The 27,052-nt window shown below is 33.1% G+C and overlaps 1 protein-coding gene and 1 long non-coding RNA gene across 4 annotated transcripts; both read right to left on the bottom strand.

Moving 5' to 3' along the window:
- Window positions 1-2,720: 2,720 nt before the first annotated feature.
- LOC127873765 (coagulation factor XI-like) lies at window positions 2,721-26,401 on the bottom strand. Of its 3 annotated transcripts, none has more exons than XM_052417735.1 (8): window positions 26,315-26,401; window positions 6,141-6,235; window positions 5,962-6,020; window positions 5,505-5,691; window positions 4,775-5,061; window positions 4,185-4,321; window positions 3,424-3,484; window positions 2,721-2,966 (listed from the first exon to the last, which is right to left on the bottom strand). In XM_052417735.1, the coding sequence occupies exons 1-8, from the start codon at window positions 26,384-26,386 to the stop codon at window positions 2,842-2,844; spliced, it is 1,023 nt and encodes a 340-aa protein (XP_052273695.1). In that variant the 5' UTR covers window positions 26,387-26,401; the 3' UTR covers window positions 2,721-2,841. The 3 variants fall into 3 exon arrangements, with proteins under 3 accessions (XP_052273695.1, XP_052273697.1, XP_052273696.1); XM_052417737.1 differs by lacking the exon at window positions 26,315-26,401 and adding an exon at window positions 25,867-25,887; XM_052417736.1 differs by lacking the exon at window positions 26,315-26,401 and adding an exon at window positions 20,228-20,251.
- Window positions 14,562-17,150, bottom strand: LOC127873770 (uncharacterized). The gene is made up of 2 exons (XR_008046377.1): window positions 16,959-17,150; window positions 14,562-16,423 (listed from the first exon to the last, which is right to left on the bottom strand). It is a non-coding gene; the product is annotated as an uncharacterized LOC127873770 (long non-coding RNA).
- Window positions 26,402-27,052: the final 651 nt, after the last annotated feature.

The following is a 27,052-nucleotide window of genomic DNA, read 5'->3' as shown; positions in this document are numbered from 1 at the left end:
TAAACGAAACTAAGAACGGCATTATTACATTACTTGAAACATATTAATCAATACGTTGCGTTTCTGGCTCATCGAAACCGTTATACATGGTCAACTAACATTTTAACCAAACACAAATACACGAACCATTAAACATTCGGAGTGAATCAGCAGTCATCTAAAACAAAAAAACAAACAATGGTCACTATAAAACGTCGTCTGAGCAAACAAACTATGGTCATCATCATTCTGTTATAATTGAATTTTGTGGAAACATTAACAAACAAACAACATAACACATTAAACAATCCCTTATATAAACATGGAATAAATTGTTTTGGCACAATACACAGTACTTTATGGAACGTTCCATTGTTAGTTATGCATTATAACATTTACGTAATGGCAAAGTATAGTGTCTGTTATTTCACTATATTTTAATTAAATCAAAAAAAATTAAATGTGTTAATATGTGAGAAAAACATGACGTTGTCGGCATTATCAGTGACCTGTTTGAGTTGATATTTTATTTAGTGAATTACTTTTGCTTTTCAACAAAACAGTTGGAAGAAAAATTAGTTTTCTTTTTCAACATTTGCAACGAGCATTTATTGAACAGCTTTTTATTAGAAATAATATATTTTAATACTTCATATGTATTAGAATCGTATAAATATATGTACGCTTTTGTTTATGTAACACAGAACAAAACAAAATACTCATTTTTAGAATCAATGTTGAATACTTTAGAGAAGAAATGTTTCGCTGCACGTTTACGCGGGGAAAGCTTCACCAATGATGGTAAAGTTTGTGAATTCCATTATGCTGTATTATGAGACTTTTGTTAGTTGATGACCTGTTAAACAGTAAGTGTTGAGCTAAAATACTCAAACACAAACGAGGATAGCAGTATCTGCCTTATGCTAGAGTTATATGGTTAATATGCAACCGGTATTCAACGGAAACTACACACATGAGTTTGGGTCATTGAGGTTACTGACCGAGTTTTTCATGACGCTTTCCTGCAATTTAGCAGAATTATGGCACTTTGTTAACTGTTAAATTCCGGTAAATGTTTGCGTGCAGCTGACATGTATACAAAGCATAAGACCTAGGTTGAATTTAGTTAGGTTATGGTCAATGTCAATATTTCTAATGCTATATACAACATTTGCCAGTAATAACTAAATTCCCAGTGATGACTGGGGTATTATTTATGAATGTTGTGTAAGGAAAGTAACATGTTGATTTTGCCAGAAACATATTTTGGCAACTGAAGTCATGGGGACATTGACTTAACACTTGAAATAATCTAATCAATAGCCTCTGTTTGTAGCCATTTTTCTACTAGTGTTTGTGCAGGTAGCTTACACGTAAAACCTACCTTGGGAAAAGATTTGGGTCACGAGGGATAAAGGTCGCTAGTACTTAAAATTACAAAACAATTACCACTCAATAACTTGCGTTTGGATGGAAGATTTGTGCTGTGGCAATGTGATGTAGATGGCGTACCTGCAAAGGTTGAGATTGCATGTGGGACCTGTAAGGTCAAGGTTATTTTTTTTTAAATAGAAAACTGGTTTCCACTGAATAACTCACGTTTAAATGGAGGTATCATGTTTTAATTGTCTGTGAAAAATGTCTAACGTTTAGTTGAATTAATTGGTAAAGTGTTGAAAATCTAATTTAGTATGGCAATATTATATGGTTTATTATTATAATTCATCATTATCTTATAGTTAACATTTGCAATTCAAGTTTTATAGATATTAAACTTCAAATATGTTTTTGTGGTTATCGTATTAGGTGACGAACTAAATAATAGCAAAGGAATGATCAAACATTGAGTATATCGTTTTAAAAATTAGATAACATCTTTAATATGTTGATAAAAAGATGCATCGTAAAGTAAATCGTAGTGTAAAACAACTTTAATAATAATTCAATTAAACATTCTCATTTCCATTTCTCGCTGCTTAAGGTTTACCTACATCCAACAAATATGGATTTGTTAGCCAACTGACCTTTTAATTGTTTATTAATTACTTACACATAATGCTATTTTGTAATGCAGATTAAACTATATTATTCTTTAATAGTATACAGTTTCGTATTTTGTTTTGCAACGGTTATAGTTACTTACATTGCACTGTAATGTACAAACGTTTGAAGGATTGTGTTATATCATAGTTGATGTTACTTGAGAATCTTATGATACAAGGGATTTAATTGTGTGATCTGTTACAATTATTTTAAGAAAATCATGTTAGCCATTCAAGCTTGTAATATTGTATAAAAGAACCATTATTGAGTGTATGTAGAAAGTATAACAGTTACATAAATATACATGTGATGCAAAACTATCATTATCATTTGGTTGTTTCTGTTACAGTGACATCATCTTAAGTGTTCTATTTATGGAAACCACAGTAAAAGAATATGAATCATCTACACATAAGATTATTCTTCAGTTAAAACTTAAAATCAATCGATGGCATTATATAATGTTATTAATTTACAAAGTTGCTGATTAACACCCTATATAACAATGATGTACATTGCATTTTGTTCCCATAGACTTTAACAAAAATGGTGTTAAATCGCCCAAACATTGAACATATTAAAAATTAACGTACTTAAATTCAAATATTTTATTATATGTGATATTTTGTTGATTACACAATTCATATTAGAAGTATGAATGAGCAACACTAACGTGACAGTATGCAAGACGCAACGAATAAATCACTATTGTTTATTTCACATCACAGAGGAAACAATGAAGTCGCACTGTTAACGTGAGTCAGTGGTATGCTTGAAATGAAAGGCTGAACTTTCGATGTGTCCACCAAGCGACCGGTGCTAGTACGCGTACGGGAAGCCAGCGTTCTCCATTGTGGTTCGCACCCAAGCCGTGTACTTGCTCACGTCTTCATAGATGCCCGGGCTATGGCCGGTGCGACAGTTTCCACCAGAAGAAGCGATACCTGCATGGGGATCACGTGTTAATTAACCCATTTAAGCCCAGTGGACTCTCCCATCCTTCTAAATTTGATCAATTATTTCCAAAATTAGGGATGTCTAGTATATTAATTTCTATATTTAGAGTATTTCTTACAGAAATTCATTAAAGCAAACAGCGCAGACCCAGATGAGATACCGCGTCATGAGGCGTCTCATCTGGGTCTACTCTGTATGCCAAGGCTTTTCTTCTAGACGCTAGGCATAAATGGATTAAAGTGTAAAACGAAATAGTCCATTTAAAACAAAAGATTGCTGCAGACATCTTGAAAGAACACATTATGGAACTGTTTGTTTTAAATATCTGATAATCGTTATGAAATGGGTTTAAAAAAAATAATTTATCAAGACACGTTTCCACGTGCATGAATCTCAATAATAATTAAAATGCTATAAGTAATCATTAAACTAAATTACGCGTACCTATTGCAGACCACACTCCACTTTGATCGTCTTTGCACACCAGCGGAGCTCCAATGTCATCCTAAAGATATACAACACAAATGTACATTTCAACAATATAATAATATAATGCCAGTTTGCGTTTGTTAATTGCTTGGTAATCCCCCCACCTTGTATATTAATGAGCACTTGACACAGACCTATTGAAACACATATATAAGTCAAACTATATTAAGGCTGTCGAAATAATTAAATCGCTTCGAGTAACATGTTAAGTCGCATAAATATATATCTCGATGAAAACTATAAGGAGGCTATCCCGTTGAAATGCCAGCATATGCGCACGGCCCAGACGTCAAGACACAGTTTACACTTATTATCTTTCAAATGTATAAACACAAGGTTGTCATGGCTTTATTAGCATACATATACAACCATTGTTCAATGAGTACTAGTTGAATCATGCTCACTCCAAGTTCTGATAAGAACATAACATAATCTGATAAAATTGCTATTTTACTTTTTGGTTCCCAATTGTATACAGTAAAATACAATAAACGATGTCGAACCCAAATTTATGAATTGTAGTCATCGTTTTATTTTTTAAGAAAATGTATTTCTTGCTATTTTGTCCAGAAACGAAAACAATCAAAATGTAAAAAACGTTGAAAAGAAACATACAATCACATGTGCTTTGATTTTAGTGTAAGATTGTTTTTGTCGAAGTAGTAAACTTTATTGATTTGTTATTTCTACTTAAATAAAATATGAGATCAACACACATCGCAAAAGTCCTTTCTGCCATCGATGTAACCAGCACAAAGTTCCGTGCCGACTATATAGTCTGGGTAGCGGGTCTGACAGGCCTGGTCCCCAAGAATTGGCATGGGTGCCTGGAACAGCACCTCGTCGTTTATGTCTGAAATACCATCATTGCTATAGTAAAGAATATTAAGCTCTGTTCACGTCTGAAAGAACAGCAAAGTCATTGTTAAATAGATGAATGTTAGTTCAAGTCTGAACAAACAGCATGAGTGCTTCAAGGTATAGTAATCTTCGTTCACGTCTGAAAGAACAGCAGTTATATTGTAAAGTATTGGGATCTTTGTTTACATCGTATGGACATCATCGATATCGTAGAGAATAGTTATAACGTTCACGTCTGTATAACAACATATACATTGAAAAGTATTGGAATCTTAGTACCAGTCTGCATACACATTGGTGAATAGGAACAAACGTATTTAAGTCTTAAATAACTGCAAAAATAGTGTAAAGATTTTGAAACTTCGTTTACTTCTTCAAGATCGTCGTAGGCATATTAAAGTATAAGAATCTTCGTTCACGTCTGAAATATAACGAAAATAATTACTCGTGGTGTCTCCCCATGCGGCGACGTAGCAGGTGTCGCCCACGTGGTAAGTATGACCTTTAGCAGGCAGGCAGATAGGCCGTGTGTGGTCGTTGTACACAATGTCCTTATCAGTGATGATGAGCGCGATATCGTTTGCCAGCGAAGTTGTGTTGTAGTTTTCGTGGATCATAATGGACTTGATGGTAAAATTCTGTTCGTTGGTTGCAGTTGAGCTGATACTATGTGATCCAGTGTAAAGTGCCCATTGGGTGATATCCGTTTCCGCTCGATAGTCGAAGCCATCACTTCAAACCAATTAGATCATTTTAGCCAGCAGGTTGTCTTATATTGCAATAACAATAAATAAATGGTTGTCCATGGCATACTTTATTTAATAATATACCAGGAATGTACTTCACTTATACATGCAATGCATTAAATAAGGCAAAATTATATAATGCATTATGCGATATTTGAAACTTCTGCATGAAAGTTTGAAATTAAACAATTAACCACTAGAAGTTGGCAAATACGATCGATTCCGTTTTGTATGGAAATCACGTGGAAACTATTTAAATACAAAATACAAATGTCATCACTATTCTGTACTCAATTTGTTTATATAAAGGCAACGAGCATACAAGAGATTTATTCTAAAATAATACTTTTTGTCCGATTTCGCTTTAAGGTAGCCGAAAACATCACACATATTCTCCCAAGACTCAAAACTAAAATTCAAAATGTATACCCTTTAAAAACCTGCGCGGACGTCATAATCACCCTGGGTCCCAGAATGGATCCAGCGCCGCTGATAATACTCGCATCGTCTGCGATCATCACCATCCAGGGCCAGGAACCCTGCACGGCGGCGGAGCCTCCGACGATTCGCTTGTTGATCAAAGACGGTGGAACAACTGGTACACCGCATGGTACAGCTGTGTGGTGAGCGTGACACGTGGCATTTATTTACAGCAACACATGTGATGCATAGCTACATTATATTAGTTTCGTTTTATACATTACTTATTTATTGGCGATTTCAATTATACTTCAAAGCTCATTGGTTAATTCCTTACATAGCTCTTATAGCAAGTGTGTTTTTATATAAATCTAAATAATAGATTGCCCTATGTCAATTATAAAATACAATACACGTATACATACAAAATTGTGTCAATGAAGTGATAAATATCAAGTGTACATACATTGTCCATTTATGATCACAATGGAAGAGATAATTAACACAAAGGACAACATGGCTCCTCTGAAAAAAAATTAGAAATAATTAAAACTTCAATAATTGAGTGATACACAACATTACTAAAAACCACTTTAAATGAAAAGAATATTTATTGATTGACATATGTTGAGGAGAGACACAAACCTATCTCGTTGCTTCCAGGCCACAAACTGCCGATTGTACCAGATGGATGCCTGGGCCGCGTCGTCACCACATTTATTGACCGGCCTATTGCGGTGCTGTAATCAGTGTCTCAATTCACGATCAACAAGATAAGGCACTTTCTGTTGAACATAGGAAGGTTAATTTATAGTCCTGTTTCGAAATGTAGGCATAGTTGCCTATGATGGCAATTTCATGAAGCTGTCTTTATATTCCAGTACTTAATATCGGACTCTCGCTGTTACCTGTGGAAAGTGTCGCGACGAAACACCAAGATTAAATTAAAATTACTATAGTTTAAAACTTCAATTTCAATGCACTCTTTGATTTCATGCTTATAACGTTATTTGTTTCCATGTTTAAGGCAAACACGTAAACAACATCATCTCTGATCCAAGCAATAACATGAACAGCAATTTTCAATACAAATTTACCGCGTAACGATACACATTATTGTAATGATTTGTGCACAATAATACATCTCAGTGATTAAACACGCAATTTGAAATCAAATGCTTATCAAAATTTAAGGCGATGGACAATACACGTATTTTGAAACGATTATTTGTTTAAAAGCAACGACAACAACACCAACTCCTATTTTTCCATTATATGTAAATGTGTTTTAACTTCTATGTGCACGTTTATTTACATAACCTTTTCTGAAAGTATTAAATTAAATTGTTATTTTTGAACTACTAATTCTTACACAAGAATATTAAATTAGTCGAATTCATTATCAGGGATGTACAATGCTGACGATCGTGTCAATTTACATTTATATTTTCTGCACATTGTAGAAACATATACGTACAATTTTTAAACGTTATCAGGTTTACGTTCACTTGAGACATGTTACTCCACATACAAAGTTAGACATTTATTAAGCTACGACATGTAACTACACTTACAAAGTTAGACATTTATTAAGCTACGACATGTTACTACACTTACAAAGTTAGACATTTATTAAGCTACGAAATTGTCAAAAAAGAGAACAATTTACTTGATGTTTAAAGCGTCTTAATAAATCATTCTTGTAAATTTTTCATATTGTGTATGATTAATATTTTGCGACAAATGTACATGCGCCCAACTTTGGATATTAAGAAACTAATCGCGGCGGAAGATCCCGATGCCACGGGGGACCGCTGTCATGCCACTGCGTACCGTTGCGGTGTCCACCGCGGCACGCCATTATGCCATACATCTGTGTTTTAAGCGTATGGATTGGCGAAATTGTCAGGCTCCTATTTGATGATGTAGACAATGTAATTAACAGTAGTTGTACAATTTTCATGTCCATTTGTAATGGTGTAGACTATAAGTTTTAGTAGATAGAAATGGTCAGACTCGATGTAGGTGGAAAATCGTCAGCCGTGTACTTAACAGGATTATATCGTATATGTAGCCTCTTCGTATGTACCATTAGTTATCAAGTATTAAGCATAAAGAGACGTTTATTCTAAAATACGGCCTCGCTCATAATATTTATTGATTTCTATATATACATCGTCTATTTTTGAATCTAAGTTTCCAGTGATTTTTAATCACAACAAAAACTTCAGAAAATAGCATTTCATAAAAAATTATAGGGACAATACAATTATAACATATTTTTTCTTAAGATGTCGCCAATGTTTAACAGCCATTAAACATGTGTCAAAGTCTTGAAAAATTGAGGCCGCTGATATGAATATACGCATTTGTGATTTAAATGTCATGAAAAAATCAACTCTTATCGTCGAGTCAGGATTGTATTCAGGACATAACAAATATTTCACAAGATACTCTAGTTACGGCGGACACACACTAACTCGAACAGCTGTATAGATATACAATATAAAGTTTCAATTGTATGATGGTCAAGCATGTAGTACGACAATTGGTGTAGTTTTGTTCACGATAATTCTGCATTTTAGAAGTACAAATTCGAGTAGCGTCTGCAACGTGTGTTGGCTGAGTTCTTCCATATATGCTTGCCCATAAAGTTTGAAGGGCGCCAACACGACTTCACGACAAATGAAGATACATTATTTGTCGTTTTGGCGTGGCCGCGTGTCGACATTCAAAGCCGCCAACAAGCACGAGTCACATATCAGAGGTTAAAACATGGCAAGTTTATTACCACCGGGACGACAACACATCAGATAGTTCTCTTGTTCTTTCACAAATGTGTTTCTTAAGGCGTGACTGCATCACTGATTTATTTTTCTCGTCTGACCCAAATTGTTTCGCCTTCCTTAATGTCATCGAGCAGGGAGAAAACTGGTCAAATATATAAATTTCCAATCAGCGGCCTGGTTTATATTTATTAATTATTTCATTGTATACTGGGTTATTTATACATTGTCATATGTTATTGAACTTTGACATAAACAACATTTTCTTGAAATGTTGCTAATATCTGGATATAACATAAACTTAATTTATTTAATAAACTGAATTGTTTAGAACGACACGATTTGGTTTAAATACGAAATACCAATTTCCTTGTTTACATGACTTTTACTAAATACTGCCTTACTGATTATTATTTCGAAGTGAAAGTGCCAGCGTTTTACTATAAAAAGAAAAGTTAACATGTGCGTTCCCTTTTGCAATGTCAAGTTGTAAGCATATTATATCACTGGAACCCAGTACCTTGTTATAAAGTGGAGGTTAAAATAACAACAATAACAATTTACATTTTATCGTAGCCATAAACAGTATAAACATATACGTTCATAACGATCGAATTGTTACTAATAATTAAGTTTGCGACGTGTTTAGCTCTCCGCCTGACGTACATTTTAAATGAAGCGTAAACGACGACGGCAGTCTTTCTAAATGAATTCATTCGCTTATACATAAGTATATGCTATGGTGACTTAAATACCATTCGTGATAAGATGTCTATGTGCATTTAATCGAAACACGTTGCAGCTGCAAGAATTAGAATTGAATCGATGGGGAATGTAACTGATTTGAAGGATAGCTAAAGGGCTTATAAGAGCTGTTACTTCTATAGCTGTTTTTTTGTTTCTTAAAATGTTTTATTGATTAAAATGATATTTAAATCTGGAAGTATTTATGGTGATATGGAATGTATCGGCCCGTAATTTTGTATTTTAATACGGACTATTTCCGACATTTTATATGTATATGTCACAGGTGTTTGTTATGTCATGTTTAACTACCTTGCAGTTGTGTATAACTTGGCAAAATCAGGAGTGATGTTACGATATCTATGTACAGATGGCGGTTTAATCATACAGTAATAATTTCATGAAGAAACACTGGTCAAGCATGTATACAGTTGACACACTTAATATCGGTTATAGTAATTATGCAGTTTCTTTTGACCAACTGCGTCGAAACGGAAGAGTCTTTTTGCATCAATTGTGATAGTTACGCGTTACCACAGACGTTTACATAAACAAATAGGGATAACGCCGATTCCATTGGGGAATCACATGTTTGTCTTCGGAGTTTACGTTAAATACATCCGAGCACTGACGTTCGTTATGTACAGCTTTATAACGATATATTTGGTCAAATGGTCTGCTAAAGATGAACAAATACGAGTGTGTGATCCTCCTATTAAACAATTTACTATACAAGAAACACTTTGTTTAAACGCCTCACATAAAAGCAACATCATTATAATCTTCGCATAATGTTTCAAGAGTAGTTAACATTTTGTTATCAAAAAAATCTGTTCTCCGAAACGACAACAAGATTTCAGAGAGAGTGCATTAAATGTGACATCGTTCTAATATTAGGAAGTACAAATGAGACACGCGATTAAGGTATGTTTCTGATTGCTTTTGGAAGAACTATCTAAGCTTAAAAATATTGAGTTTTATGTCCAAAACCAATATCATTTGGTAAAATAAATAACATACATAATTGTAATAATTTATTGAAAATTGTCGTCTAACAAAGCAATGTCTTTTAAAGAACGTGATTAAACGTGTATGAGTATTTTTCTTGCTATTGCCTTAAAGATTTGTTTGGGAATCGTACTCATATTTTAATTTTTGTAAAGGCCAATTATTCTGACCTGTGAGAAAAGCAAAAAATGTCTGATAGACGTAGACGACATTGAATCGTGAAATTACTTTGGAAAGGGGTACTTCTCTTCCAATGAACATATTTATACAAACTTTCTGTATATGCACAGTGTAAAGTCATAATTGTTATAAAAAGACGATTTACATGTTGCTATTTTAATATTATTTTGAGAAAAATTATTACGTACATATTCCGCAATGTACAAGTCAATTCCATAATTAAGTGGCAAGTTCCGATTATTTCGGTATTTTAATCTTAATCGGACACAATTGTAAATTTCACACTTCACTAAAATAGTTAAATGGTGTAATTAAGGCTTTGCGCAGTGATGTTCCATCTATTATGTTCTTGTTAGCATAATTTTTACTCGTGGGTATTAACGCTATTCACGAAAAAAAAACACCCGAACATTGAACGTGGGTTTTATTCAATTTATATTGAACACCCACATTATGTTATAAACTGTTTGTTTAGCGGCAAGTCATTTATCTTTTATTTGTTTCTGTTTATACGTGAACACTAAGGGACTAGTCAATAATGACGAGGAATGCGAGCTGCTTTTAAAATGATTTAATTGAAATAACATTTATTAATGCCATCAATATAATTTTACATCGTGCGCGTGTTAAGTACCAAATTACCTAAAGTAACCAAGGTCGACAAGTCCTACTGATGAATTGTGCCATGAAAAAATAGATGCATATAAAATGAATCACAATAATAAACGATTTTATATCTGTTTGATCGACGTTGCTCTGAATCTTATGTTATTTATTATCACTGCATCATTGACAATCGCGTTCGCCTATTTGATATTTTCTCTACATTAATGGTGAATCACTTTCCAAAATTAAGCAATCACACCAGACAGACCACGTATTTTGTTCATGCGTTTTTGTCATTGAATTTATTCAATATGCTGATTACTGCTTAATAATAAACGATAACGATCTACCTTGATACCATCATAAATTTACAGAATCTGGTAATAAGAGCGACGTTTGTTTTGACGGATGGTTGTTAATTGTTTTCAATGATATTGGATTAAGCACATACCAAAACACCGCACACAGATATTGTCTATGAGACAAACTAGCGCCATTTTACCGACTTTACTGTATGCTTGTGAGATATGGGGCTATGATGATCTAAGCGGCATTTAGAAAATACATACAGATTTCATAAAACATATAATCCATGTTACGCCAAGCACCCCACACGTCATGCTATATGGGGATGTAGGGCGGCTTCCATTAAGTATATTGATTAAGAAGTGAACTATTGGTTTCTGGTTCTAATTTATTAATAATAATACTCTCTCTTCCATGTTGTAATATATATTTTTAAACGATTCATGCGTAAATGATAACTTATATCCTTGGTTAAAAAATATCAAAAAAATACTTGATGAGTGTGGCCTAAGCTATATTTGGTACGACCAATTTTTCTTTGGTAGTAAAGAAAGTTTGCAACATATGGTAGAAGAATCCCTAAAAACGCTATATATACAGACTTGGACTAGTACAGTTAATGAATCGCCTAAATGCTACAATTACAGAATATATAAAACCGAACATAACTTTAAACCTTTCTATACAGATTTACCTAAAAATTAATTACAATTTTTTGTCAACTTTAGACTATGTTATAACTTTTTACCAATTTAAAAGGGTCGTTGGCTAGGTTTATATAGAAATAGAAGAAAATGTCATCTTTGTAATCTGAATGGTGTTTGTGACGAATATCATTGTATGCTAAAGTGTACTTATTTTGATAGAGATAGAAATAGTCTGTTGTCATTTGTAAATTTTAACTCCAGTAATATACATACCTTTAAGGGTATTACGTGTGATAAAGACATAGACATGCTGGTTAGCATTTGCAAATACATCTGTATATCAAAAAAGTTCGAAAATCATTCAATAATAACCACCCACCTGGATATTCCTAATTCGTTTTTCCTCCTTAGTTTAATTTTTAATAACAGCAATTTAGCTTATTTATAGGCATACTAATTATCAGATTAAGAAAATTATCCCTAGCTTTATCATACCTATGTAATTAGTATATATATTTCACAACATTAACCTATACCGCCTGGATATTTTGTAATTTGTATGTACATGTTAGTACCTGTTTTCACATATGTAATGTGTTGAGTGTATGAATAAACTGAATAAACTAGAAAATGTAAACCATTTCATTTCTGAGCTGAAATTTTTGCATAGAAAGGTTTTTTAATCATAGCACAAAAATTCGTAAATTGTACTGAGCGATAAACATGAGAAAATAACAAAAAGCACCTTTATAGAAACATTTATTTAATCAATCTTCTCACAACATTGATACGTTTATGTTCTAATTTTATTGCATACATGGTTAATGTTGTTCTATAATAAAATTGTACAAAAGTTAGACCACAGATCTTGAAGATATGATTAGCTAAACAAAATGTATATATATTTATCCCAACATATATCTTTTTGTATCGTAAACAAGACACCCGTTTTGTGTCACTGAAAGTAACTGATTTTATCAGACATATGTTTGCGTTATGAAACATTTGAATGCAATAAATGTCATTTGAAAACATAGTCATGTATTTAAATACTTTAGTAAAATCTGTGTTTTGAAGATAAACTCCGTTCTGTAAGAAACAAAATTACACACGAAACTGTATATCCACAAGATAAGTATTGATGCAAAGCATCAAAGGGCGTCGGGAATTTCAGTGTTAAAGGCACTCAATGAAGTTACATGGAACGAATTTTTTTCTACTGTTAATATAAATATATTGGCCGATTATTTTAAACAAAATAGAAAAAGATACTGGTATAACCATTATCTATGATTGTGTGTTATAACCCCCAAATAACCATTATCTATGATGTTGTGTTATAACCCCCAAATAACCATTATCTATGATTTTGTGTTGTAACTCCCAAATATTTCATAGTTTATTTTATTTACATTGGTTTCCTTTTTTTACTGACATCCGTGTGCAGTTTTCATTAATGGAACAGAACTGTGTAGGTTTTAAAAAATCTGCTTCATCTTGTATGCGTAATTTCATATTTTTCTCAACTTCAAGGGGAGATGATTCTGAACTTATTCTTACGTTGCTCATTTACGCTAGGGGTTGAGTACTCATTGATATGAAAACACTGTAAAAGTTTTAATGTGTTTACGACCCCCCACCCTCTCACACATATATTTCATGGGCATAATAAAAACAAAAAATGGTTACAGAACACAAATGAAATAATTTGATTCTACTAGGGCTCGAACCTTGGGCCACTTCACATGTGAAGCGAGCGTGTAACCACTACACTACGGAACCGCTTGAAAAATCACCTTCTAACTAAGTTATTAATAAGCTATTATTAGTCGGTTTAAATGTAAACCCGGAAGTTTAAACACTGGATAGTGAGCGGGGTTAAAGGTTCATACCAAAGGGTCCATACCACTGGCAAGATACGTGTCAGGCCTGCGCCCTTCTATATGTGGTTCTTAAAAAAAACCTGTAGGAGGACTTGATAGTAATGAGACTGGGGTGCTGTGATGGTGCTCCTCATTGATAAGCGGCTGCTTCCTTTATCAAGACTCATTATTACAATTAATAATACGTGTCGCGCTTCGCGCTCTATTGCGCCTTTATTAGTAACTAGGGGGTTGCTAGGATAGTGGAACAAAAAAGGTTTTAATGTGTTTACGACCCCCCACCCTCTCACACATATATTTCATGGGCATAATAATAACAAAACATGCATACAATAAAACAGCATATTTATTTACTAAAATTTCTAAATAAAAAAAACAAAACATAGAACACAAATAAAATAATTTGATTCTATTGGGGCTCGAACCTTGGACCTCTCACATATGAAGCCAACGTGTATCCACTACACTACAGAACCGCTTGAAAAATCACCTTCTAACTAAGGTATTAAGGTAGGTGGAGCCTTATGGGTACTTTTCCAGAAACACTCTTTGTTATTATTTCCACATAGTAAATTGTATATCACAACTAATTGCAAAATTTTAAATCTTTTTACCACCCGGTTATACTTGGTTGAATACACCTACCCCTTGACTCGGTTGGGCGTTTTCTATGGATTTACCCTATATCCAAAATATATAGTTTTTTTATGGGATACACATATATTTTGACAATTAACTTAATAAAGGTACTCGACTGGATTTTGTTGGTAGATACAGAATTAAAAAAGTGTCATTGAAAGAGAATTGTGACATGTGAAGAAATTTAGTTAACTTTGAATTTATATTGATATAATAATACATTAACAAAAGCACCTTATTACGGGTCACAGTGACCTTGACCTTGGACCTAGTGACCCAAAATGGGTGTGGCGTGTAGAACTCATCAAGGTGCATCTACATATGAAGTTTCTAAGTTGTATATGGAAGTACTGTGATGTTAGAGGCAAAGTTAAAGTTTTATATTAGAGATCACAGTGACCTTGACTTTTGACCTAGTGACCAAAAAATGGGTGTGGTGTGTAGAACTCATCCAAGTGCATGTACATATGAAGTTTCAAAGTTGTAGGTGGAAGCACTATGATGTTCGAGGCAAACTTAAAGTTTTATATTAGAGGTCACAGTGACCTTGACCTTTGACCTAGTGACCCAAAAAATGGGAGTGGCGTGTAAACTCATCAAGGTGCATGTACATATGAAGTTTCAAAGTTGTAGGTGGAAGCACTGTGATGTTAGAGGCAAACTTAAAGTTTTATATTAGAGGTCACAGTGACCTTGACCTTTGATCTAGTGACCCAAAAATGGGTGTGGCATGTAGAACTCATCAAGGTGCATGTACATATGAAGTTTCAAAGGTGTAGGTGGCAGGACTATGATGTTAGAGGCAAAGTTAAAGTTTTATATTAGAGGTCACAGTGACCTTGACCTTTGACCTAGTGACCCAAAAATGGGTGTGGCGTGTAGAACTCACCAAGGTGCATGTACATATAAAGTTTCAAAATTGTATGTGGAAGCACTTTAATTTTAGAGCCAATGAAAAAGTTTTTGCACGACGTCGGACGACGAAGTGGCTATGACATGACCTCGGAGATTTCTCCTAAAACTGCCGAGCTAAAAATACAATCTATAGGTCACCTAAAGTCAAAAGACAACATATGAATACAGGCGCAGTTCACCACAAAATGTCAAAGTTGTCAAAATATTACGTAGCATAAAGATGTATAAGTTATCAGGTTTCTTTAAACATGTAGCACAATAATATACAACTTATATTTTAATAAAAACTGCCAGATTAATGACAACTTGATGTACATAATATAGTATCAGTATAAAGCCATTGCGTGATTTTGACTGGCCGCGTGTCATTTGAAAGCCATATTATCTCGTTCCGTCACTTTTCGTCACTGAAAAACTGACCGATTTTAGGGACCACTTCAGATAAAATATTTTTTTTGCGTTTGTGACTTTTGGAAGTCCCTCATTGTTTTTAGCAATGAAAGTATCCCTAAAGTCGTCCTCTCCGGAACTAGAAAATATGGCTTTCAAATGACACAAGGCCAGTCCATATCCCGCAATGTTTTTAGCTGTTGGTCGCTTTAGAGTTCCTCTATGCAACAGCACGTCTAACAATCTAATGTTCTTTGCCTTTAAGGCTTTTCATGACTACATAAACTGAATTATGGATTGCAGTAACAGTAAAGATGTGGGCCATATTGTCAGTAATTTTTTAAGCAAAGACCCCAGTGCTTCAACATCATCAGGAGCACTGTGGGCGTTGCAGGTTGCCTGAAGAACACCTTCACTAGATATTCCTGTTTGTGTGACTGTCCAGGAAACGATTTTTGAAAACCGGCAGAGTCAACAAAACTGCTTACACAATTACAAAACGTTTCAAAACAGTGTGTGTTCAGCAATACACTAACCAAAACCGGAAAATCAAACCTGCGCCCATTATGAGCAACAAAAATGGCTATGGGGAACTTTGCAAGCCACATCATACAATCATGTAGTAAGAGAAGTTTAAATTGATACACTATCAACACTTCCACCATTTACACGCATTAAGCCATGATCATCAACAGAGATGCCAATCACTTTCTGAGCTTCATAAGAAATTGGCACTGTTGTCTTCACATATGTCGAGAACTTAAAACCCGTCTTCAAATGCACAGCAGCAATCTGAGTAATATCAGGCATTACTGTACCTCGAACTGAAATACAAAATTAAATTCACACAATGCTTATTTCAAGAATTTTATAATTCCCCTTTAAGTTTCATTCTGACGCCTTATATGATCGTTGGTTATGAGAAAATTCAATTTTAAGCACAACAAGCACATTACATATTGACAAGTCGCTGAACTCGAAGTATCGCATGTGAAAAGAAAACACCATTGGTGTGAAAAGCTCAGAATTTTAATATACCTATGCTCCTTCATAAGATTTATTACTAAAAGTAATGAATTTATTTGAAAAAATGGTTATATTTGGAAAAGCTTTTAATATTTATAATAACAAATCACAAATATTGTTAATAATGTGCCTGCCCTTGGGTTTTAACCAAAAATCTTTTAAAATGTAATTTTACCAAACTATGAACACAGTGCCTTTAATAAAACAGTTATTATTAATATGTTTCGTGTTAATCTGGAATAGGAATTAAGATGACACTTTATGAGAAAAAATACTAAAATTTGGCACCAGAATAGTCAATAACATTGTTTAAAAGTTAGTTTTTACACTTACTTCATTTCTTTCGCATAAGCATCAATGCCAGCCCTGTAAGACGACGTAGTTGAGATTTTCTTGATGGCCTCCCCAGCACTTCTTAAGATTTCTATTTGCAATAAGCGTTATGTTGAGAGTGGTAAGGAAGTTATTTACCTTCACCGGCCTGCCCAAACTGACCTCTATTGCTGAAAAGAGAATTGAAAATGATAAGAACATGAACACGAAATAAGGCCGTAGTTACTTAATAATGACGTGACAGTGTATTTTCATAGAATCCATTCGTATCATCATTACATTATTAAATAACATGAATGAGCAATCAATTCGATTTAACAACACAAATGCGAAACTAAATTTGAAAACTGAATATGATGGACACAGGAATGTTTCCTTATATATTACACGATAAACAAATTTTCACTAGGAATGACACTTGGAATTTTAAGGGGTCTGAAAATGTGTAAGAAGTCCAAAGATCAATGGCAATTGTACAATGATTAAACATTGATAGAAATGGCAGGTTGGAAAATGAAGACATGCATACCTGTTGCAAGCTTGGTATTTGCGTCAAAGCGTGGCATTCCCCTGATCTTGAGATGGTGCTGCTTTCCATAAGCAACACGGTTGACTTTTCTACAGTCAGGGTTTTCACAAACAACTTACAAATAACCACTGAGGCCATTTTGTAGTTCGCCAACAATGTTATATTTTGTCAAAGGAATGGGACACAGATACAAAACTGACCATACTGTAATTTGTTTAGCAAAACCTCCAGCTCAACGAGTCAATCAATCTTCTTCCATCCCCCACCCACTTCTGCTTACTCTTTTCACGCCATTTAGCAAATGCGAATAGCTTTTACGTGAGTCATTTTCACATAAATCGCCATCGCATAGCTCGGTAAATGAATAATTGTTGTAATCGAACACAACGTTGTCGATCGGTGTTTGCTTCTTTTTCGATTTTGCAAATCGCTCACTTTTATTTCTCACTTTCATTTTGCTAAGATAATGTCAACAACCGTGACGTCATGAGCACAAATATATTATGAAACGAATTAATTTAACTTATATTTGTATTGTATAGTTATTAAATCTTAAAGAGATAAGCAAATTTAACTCTTAAATAAAAAAAATACAAATTTATTTCGTGTAATTAGTATAATTTCCGGACTTTACCGTAGATATCGCTTATAGCCGAAACGCTTTCCGAATACGGCGATATCGACCGACTATTCCCGATCTCACTAGGCACCTACTGCCTTAATAAGTGACTGTAGTTGTACGGTTATCAATAAAGCAATTAACCGTGTAATCGCTGTCGTCTTGTAAAATTGAAGAAAATATGCGTTAACCAAAACTCGAACAGCAAAAGTCTGCGCTATTGGTCGAAAAAACACAAAATAAATATATTTTGATTATGTTTTGTTTTTATACAAAACCAGAAAGTTTCGCGTATTTGCCCAGTCCCTGTGATCTTTCCCCCTGCGATCAGTTATTAATTAAAACAATTCGTTTTGCATTATTGGCAATACATGTTGTAATAAATGTAATTGGCACAAATGCAGTACTTATTACACTAATTTACACAAAAAATCACCACTATGCAAGATATTCCTAAAACAAAAATATATACATTGATCCGTAAAATAACTTCTCCTACCATTAGCGAAAAACAAACGCATTACATACTAGTCGCCGCACTCCAGTGCGACGCCAATAAATGTTGTTCAACTAAAGGGCGAACTTTAATTCGAATTTGATACCACTCTTACCGCGTTATCAAGAACAACTTTCCTCGTAACAAAAGTAATCAATGTTATTGACATCGTTTAAACAAATACTGTGGAACGATCCAAATAACCATATCCCGCCAAAGTAGAAACTATTATCAATCATATTAAACTGTTTCTTATCTACGAGTAAAACATTAACAAGTCGAAAGGTACAGATACTATTTCAATTAAGTTATCACTTATCATCCTATGAGTAAATAGAAAATAGATTATACGCAATGTTTCCATTTGCCAAGGAATGTGGGAACACAATGATTTATGAGATCCTCACAAAGTCCGAAATTGTTGTCATTTAGAAATACTGATGTGTACCATCTTTTTGTTACATAACATACTTTTTTATTTTTACAGAAAATAATTGTTTATTTCTGGATTTGCATTGTTAAGCTTTTTATATGATTTACTAATTAAGACATTTTAATTTATTAACGTTAATTGTACATAGAAGTAAACCGTCCATTAATATTTATTTTATCGTATTTATAATACTCATAAACATGTCTTCGTCTGACATTTAACAACATTCATTAACGATTTTTGTTAAATCAGATGTTTACATCAAAATGGTAAAATGTCCAGATATTTTAAACAAGAAAGTTTTCTTGTACACGAGTATTTTGTGCAAACCACAACAGTAAGAGTTTCGCACGTTTTTTTGGTATAGTTGATTTCCTGAATAATTTCGTTATACAAGCTGTGTTTGATATCTTCATTACAGCAGTGGCATGATAGTTGTTTTGACAGGGTCTTGGCAAAGTACCGGAACACGCGCGCTGTTATGGTAGAAGTCAAATATAAATATTTGCCAAATACATAACATGCCATGGAAAAAGTCAAACACTACAGATAAAATTATTTTTTTTTGAAGAAAAATATCCCAATCAAAATTCCATATCTAAAGGGACTAAGAAAAGGAAAAACTACATTCTTACCGGAATGTCATATCGATACATTAAAGGTCCGTAAAAGGTGACGATCCGTAATTATTGCCGACTTTTGTATATTTTTTGCATATTTTATTTATAAAGGTTATCAAAAAAAAATTAAAAATAAAAAATAAGTATATATATATATATATATATATATATATATATATATATATATATATATATATATATATATATATATATATATATATATATATAGATAGATAGATATATATATGCTATCAGACATTACCATTAAAAAAATGAGCATTACAACTTGTTTCGAGCTCAAAATACAGTGTCCTCCAAATCAATTGTGTTTACAATCAGTTTATTTACATCGCTCTTTACTCATTCATGCCGATCGATTCCGAGCCGGTTTTCCGTTAACAAATTTTGATAGGTCGGCACAAGATATTGTATATCACGTGACCAGGTCAAGGGTGAAGAAGCCAGACATTTACAGCAAAAAATGGCGTCAAAAATGAAACATATATTGAAACAAGTATGCATGATGCAATTCAATGTAAAACAAAATATTGTACAACACAACAATATCTTACCGAACCCATGTTCTCTTTTTTGTTTACGAGGATATTGTGTTGGTTGTACTACGTCATCAATATGTTAACATTTCTGCAAATTATGAAACGAGTTAATCTTCCATAATTCTTGACAACGTTGCACCTAAGCTGTATTATTAACATTTGTTATGCAAGAGTAGCTGAAATCCGGTAAAAATTAGACCAGTTTATATGCATAATAATTGGATTTGTCACCTTTTATGAAAAAATATGTTTTCGTAATATGGTAAGTAATCACGCGACGTTGCATCGCAATATCGTTCTTTCGCATCTTGTTTTTGTGTTCTCACCCTTATAATTCAAAAGAGGATAGTGCCCAATAACGATGTTTGGTTGCATCGCGTATGTGCAAGAACACCATAAGAGATCGGGCTATTAGCATTATAATACTGCCTGGATATTGCTATCGTTACCTCGCATCGTGACCTCGCGTACTTTAATCGTTATTTCGCTAGTTAGCATTTTGTTCTCGCCTTCTCGTCATTTTCATTTATCCTTATGCGACACAGCTTATTTAACGAATGACACCTAACACATGGCAAATAATTCTCGACCAAAGACATAGATGTGCTAACGGATGAACCATATAACATGTCAACACTAATCAGACAATAATAAGATATAATACATTTCAATTGTATTTCCATTTATTGATAATATGGTTAGTTGTAAGCCAGAGCAATGCAATTGCAACGGTTTAGTACTCGATACAATTGAACAATGTGTATTTTAATTTAAAATTGTTATACATGTAGCTTATGTTAATTTCACTGTTGATTGTTGTTGTATGACTTCTTGAAATGTCGTCTGTGATATCTTATTAACATCATTTCTGAATGTTTTTTGTTATTCATTGCCGATTTAAACATAAATCAATATTTAAAATCTACCCAGTCAATGTTTCAAGATATAATTCTTAACACATTTATGCCTAGCGTCTAGAAAAAAGGCCTTGGCAAACAGCGTAGACCCAGATGAGACGCCGCATGATGCGGCTTCTCATCTGGGTCTGTGCTGTGTGCTTAAAGGAATTTCTGAAAGAAATATTATAAATAAAGAAATAAATATACCAGGCATCCCTAATATTGGAAATAGATTGATCCAATTTAGAAGGAATGGAGAGTCCACTAGGCATAAATGGGTTAAACATGACGTTAGTGCATATTCTGTCAAACTTCATGCACATTACAAGGCATGGGATTTTACGTGGAAGAACATTCTAGAATTCATATGTTGATTTACAGCGCTATGTAGTAACTGAGTACTCGTACACAAAAGTACCTCTGCATTATTGTACTTTATTCAATCATTTATACCAAACACTTGCATGCTTGTTTGATATAATGGCCGAAACATCAGTTTGTCTCGATGTGACATCTACATTCCACCATTTGCTGTTACACTTTGATAATTGTTTGGTTTAGTTGCGATATGATTTATAATCAAACAATTTTATGACCATTTTATGACAAATGTGGGTTGGTGTCTTTGGTTTTGTTATAGTTACTACAACAATTTATATTAGATTTGTTCACACTTCTTACATACCGAAAGCTGCATCAGTTTCGTAAACAATAATAATTTGTTTTTATACAATATCATAAGACAAAATTTGTATGTGAACATGCCAATATGTTGAAAGGTAGCAAGGCATAACGTTTGTGAACGTATTGTCCATCTTAACATGTTATTGATGCTGAACACTAAATTTCTGTGAACTGAAAAAAGTCATATGCTGATAAAGCGTTATCCTTGCTTCATGTTGTTCATGCAATCTTCGAACATCGTTTGTATATTAACATGACGCTCATAAGTGTTTATATATAAAATTGTGTCGACCTTTTGAGACATTGTTACCATTAAGACGCAGGAATATTTTTGCTATTCCCTTTTTCCTTTTATTAGAAAAAAACATTTCATACGTTATAATCCGTAATAAATATTTTTCATTCATTGTTTGCATTGTTTTTTTCCTTAAATGTTTGAGATTCTGTATATTTAGAAGACTTGTATGTCCATTTTTTCCCTTTCCTCTCATCTTTTTTTGTTTTCTTAATTGTCGATCGGTATCCTAAGTAAATTCGTTTTGGAATTTTAATGTAATCTATGGCTTGTTGAATAACTTGTTTTGTTCGTGTTTTTTTTAGCGTACCGCTACATTGATATGTGTATAAAAAAATAATGCATGATATATCTTTTATTATCAGTTGCAATTAAAGAAATGATGATTATGTGATTATGCTGCCTTTATACAACTTTTGAAACAAGCGGTGTGAATTCCTTGTTATTTGGATATTAAATATAATTACATTAGTACTATTTTGCGCTCCTATCGCGGTTCAGTTAGACTTTTGAAATTAGCAGATGCACTCATATACAAGGTGGTGTTATTGCTTCAAAGTATTTTAAAATAAACCTCGCATACATCCAGTCAAGTTGACGTAAATGTTTTATGAACATTATGAATTGTGTGTATATTTAAATCATCAAACGGATTTGGAAACACATACTTTCCGGCACTAAGAAACGATTATGCAGAATTCGCTGAACTTTCAAATTATTTGCTTTGCAACAAACAAGTTACATGCTGTCTTAAAGAAATTGTGTATAAGGTAAGCAATGGTACAAGTATTTGAATTTTCTTTACCTAAGACGACAATCTCGGATTGATAATTAACTACAAAAGGGGACTATACGCATATATAAATGTGTTAAACAATGCATTTAATTTTACGTTTAAAACAACGCTAGACTCTACAACTTATTTAAAATGTACACATCAATTATAACTTTTAGAAAACATTAGAAATATGTTTATTTACAAAATTACACAACTAATAGCGAATTGATAAATACAGTTTGTTGTTACTTCGGTGAATAATCTCTATCCGACCAATCCCCAAAAAACATTGCATTAGCTGTTGCATTGAACAGAAAGGAGCAAAGTACTATTTGTGTACGTCAAAACAATCGCTATTTATACACAATCTTAGTTTTATCACAGGGAAGAAAACTGAGGAATCAGACGCTGAATCTGTGAAATCAAAGCCATATTTTGCTAAAGGCCCCTTTTTCGAAAGAGATACATTAATGATTACCATTGATAACACGATAAAGTTATCTCACAACATACGAGTGTTTATGCCAAATAATTTGGCCCGTCGAAACGTCTGCAAGTTTACATTTCGCTGGTTATCCGATTGCTGCTGATGGATGCCAGAGTTATCAGAGCTTTCCATGTCTGCAGTATATGTAAAAATAAAAATGTCAAATTATATTTTGTAAATGCATAATGTCTTTATTATGAGGTCGGTTATTTATTTTTCCCTACTCTGAACACATATTTCCAGTTTTCTTTCAATAACGGTAGTAAATCAAGACTATGCTAAACCATTTTGATAAATTAGGATCTGCGTTTAGTTATATGAATGAAGTCCTTGATTGTTATGGCCCTCGGCTATTGTTATTATTGTACGTAAAAAGGAAGTTGTGTGTAACATGATAAGTACGCATAGCAATAGCCGATATTCGTAATGACTACAATGGTAAGCAATTATAAGCTGCATACCCCACTCGAAAGTAGCTCAAAATAAACTTATTAAAGTATGGCTTTTATATAAATCAATGTTGTGCGTGATTTATCATTAACTGATATTTCCAACAATTCTCGTTTTTATGAGATATTATATTTCTGTCGATGATCACTCATTGTGTAAAACGTGTATATTTTAAAATGTTTAAAACGGCTAAAAAGTACGCAGTCCGTCGTACAATGCTATTTGCTAAAAAACATATTAAATGTGTGTATTTTTTTCATAGGCTCAAAATTTACTCCATGAACTTTCAGATGTATTCTGTGTTGTTGAAAAGGAAGCACAATCAACATTAATTATACAAATTGAAAGGAATTACTCACTAAAATATTTCTAGTATTTGCGGTTCACTCATTTTTAAGTGTATGCATATAAAACATTTAAATTATGCATACCTTTATCTTATATATACTGTCTTACATCCTATATAGAAATTTGTAACATATCAACAATGCCAACACTTTCCAACGGTCACTATTATACTTTTACATGCCAAGAAGCAACATTTTGTTTTCGTATCTTTTATTACAAGAATTATATATCATCGTCATAAACGTTTCATTTTTAAGTTGGACATACATTATAGTGGTTTACACCAATAATGGCTGGGGACAGATATCAACGTGCTCTATCAACAATTTAGTTTGGGTGTTAATGCGTGAAAGCATATACATGTATTAAGAACGCGGATGTAACACGATAACGTTTGATAGGTTCATAAATAATACAAAATTGTGATTCCGCTACAACTTCTTAAATTATTGAATACTGGTTTAAGCAAACACAAACGATACAAACATGTTAGAGATAATGGGTTTTAACCGAATGCTTCGTTACAATCAGGTGTTACCACGCCGGGTATGCGGATACTTTCATAACAGATGGCACTTCAAAACCAGATAACAACAAAAGCCACGCGCGAGAGTTGAGTTCTTCGGCTTTTTTGCATTTATGTTCTGTTCATTTGGTTTTCAGACACGTAACATTGTTTGGTCGTTTTATGGTATCGTACTTCGTATAGCGGAGCAATAAAGTCGTGAAAAAAACAGTGGGTTATAAAAAAAGAGATAACATTGCATCGATAATCGTCATGAAATCGATGATCAGTACGTATTTCAACAAAATAAAAATACTTGGAAATAAATCAAGAACGTGCCAACTAATCGAAATAAAAGATCAATATGTCCATTTATGTTATAACATGTTTAATTTTAGTTGAATAACGTATTTGAGGAAATTCAAATGTTTTAAGAGTCGGATGCCAAATTTTCATGGACACTTCTTTTACCGATCATCTCAAAGATTCCAGATAACTTGACACTTTTTACTATTTTTACCAGATATAACACACTCTTTTTAGTGAATCAGAAATGCAGAATTCGCTGAGGAATACTGCTATAGTAAGCAGACAATAAATGAAAATGTATGTACTGACGTACATTAAAAACGAATTACCGAAACATGTTCTTATCCCTTTGGAATATGATAATAAAAGGGAAAGGGAAGTGTAAAGCTCAATATAAACGGAGTTTTCCAATCTCTTTTAAATTTTGTGGCTACGCATTAGTGTAGTCTTCATGATGCGTTTCTAATGAGCACAAATGACAAAGGATTTTATGAGGTGTATTGGCCGCTTTAAGAACCCTTGCTCCCCTTATCTAGAGTCCTGCTATAAGTTCAATTGAACACACACGTGTTGATCCACATGATCCGTTTTATATTCAATTCTCTTAATCTCAATTTACCACTTAAAAGCAAGTTTATTATTTAGACAATTATTTTCGGTCGTCACTTGAAATATATAACTTCAAAAACAAGCATTTGAATCTTATTTACAATTTGCACTTATAATATTAATTATATAAATTAATAGTAATAAGCTTTTTGAAAACGAACAACGCCATTGGTTATATTTTACATATGTATGTAATTACGTTATGCATAGATTCCCAATGTGTCGGGCTTGACAATGCAAATTGATTCGTTCTTCAAAATGTTTGGTAAGAATAGCCATAATATACATACATGCATTTCAGGTAGAAGTTAAAACTCGGTTATCAGAGTGCCCAATTTGTTGAAAGTCTCTGTTATCCGAAGTACCCTATATCGGGAATCAAAGTATCCGCAGCTTCATGAATACCACCTATTAAAACATGCTCTATCTTCGTTTATATTTTATTGAATACTATCAAAATTTCAGTATTTGAAGCACAGTGATTACTCTACATGCTGGAATATTAAACAATTTCTTGCAATATTTCTAAGTAGTTTTATTTTGTTGAAATGTTTACTGTTCATCCAGTTTATGCTGTTTTCCGACCGAATTTTCTATTTTTGGGGGAAAAATCTAACATTCTTCCGTGATGTTTTTTTTTGCGATAGAAAAGGATACACCATTTATAAACTCGACCATGCGCCTTGTCTTAAAAAATGTATCTTTATAATATAACTTTAAAATAACTGATGAACTTACCTTTCGCGCGTGCCTTTTGTTGTTATTCGCATAACCAGCGTGGTTACTCAGGAAATAAAATGTCTTTTCCATTTTATGACGAGGAAGTTATAACGACTGATTGTGCATGTTGTTTAAACTTCCTCAAAAACACACAACTACATGTAGTATTTTACCAATATCAAATGCAAAGCTTAATATGTAATAGTAAAAGTTATTTTTTGGTACAATTCGAATGACATACCAGTAGCAGCCTTTGCCTTCCTTTAAGTGTATATGCATTAAAAGAGTGTATTTCATGTTATTTAAAATTGTGTTAATTTGATACTAAAATTGTGTCCAACGTTTATTTTTTAACTTAAAGAGGTGTCAACTTATTAGGTTGTTAGGTTTTATAAATTGGATGTACAGTGCACCTGAACCAAAAACCGCTCCAATATTTTGTATTGTTTTTTACCTCTGTTAATAGTTTGTCTGTTTTCATGATGTTTTTGTATTTCGTAAATTTATGATCCTGTTATTGATAAATCTTGTTTGATCATGTTTTTGCGTATTATGTTCGATATGAGAATGGATTAATTTCAATTGTGTGTTCTGTTTATAACTATAAGTCTGTTGTGTTTTTATATAGCTTGTATTGTCAATATTAATAAGTATTTCGTGTGTTAGCCCTAATGATTATAATTATAATGTTCTAGTTTCACAAGCTCTCATAATAATAACTATTGCTTGTAATTTTGCATGATTTATAATAAATCG

Source organism: Dreissena polymorpha, chromosome 3 (assembly GCF_020536995.1).
Source record: "Dreissena polymorpha isolate Duluth1 chromosome 3, UMN_Dpol_1.0, whole genome shotgun sequence".
Lineage (NCBI taxonomy): Eukaryota > Metazoa > Mollusca > Bivalvia > Myida > Dreissenidae > Dreissena > Dreissena polymorpha.
The sequence above is the reverse complement of the archived record's forward strand: the minus strand, read 5'-3'. Positions and strand labels throughout refer to the sequence as shown.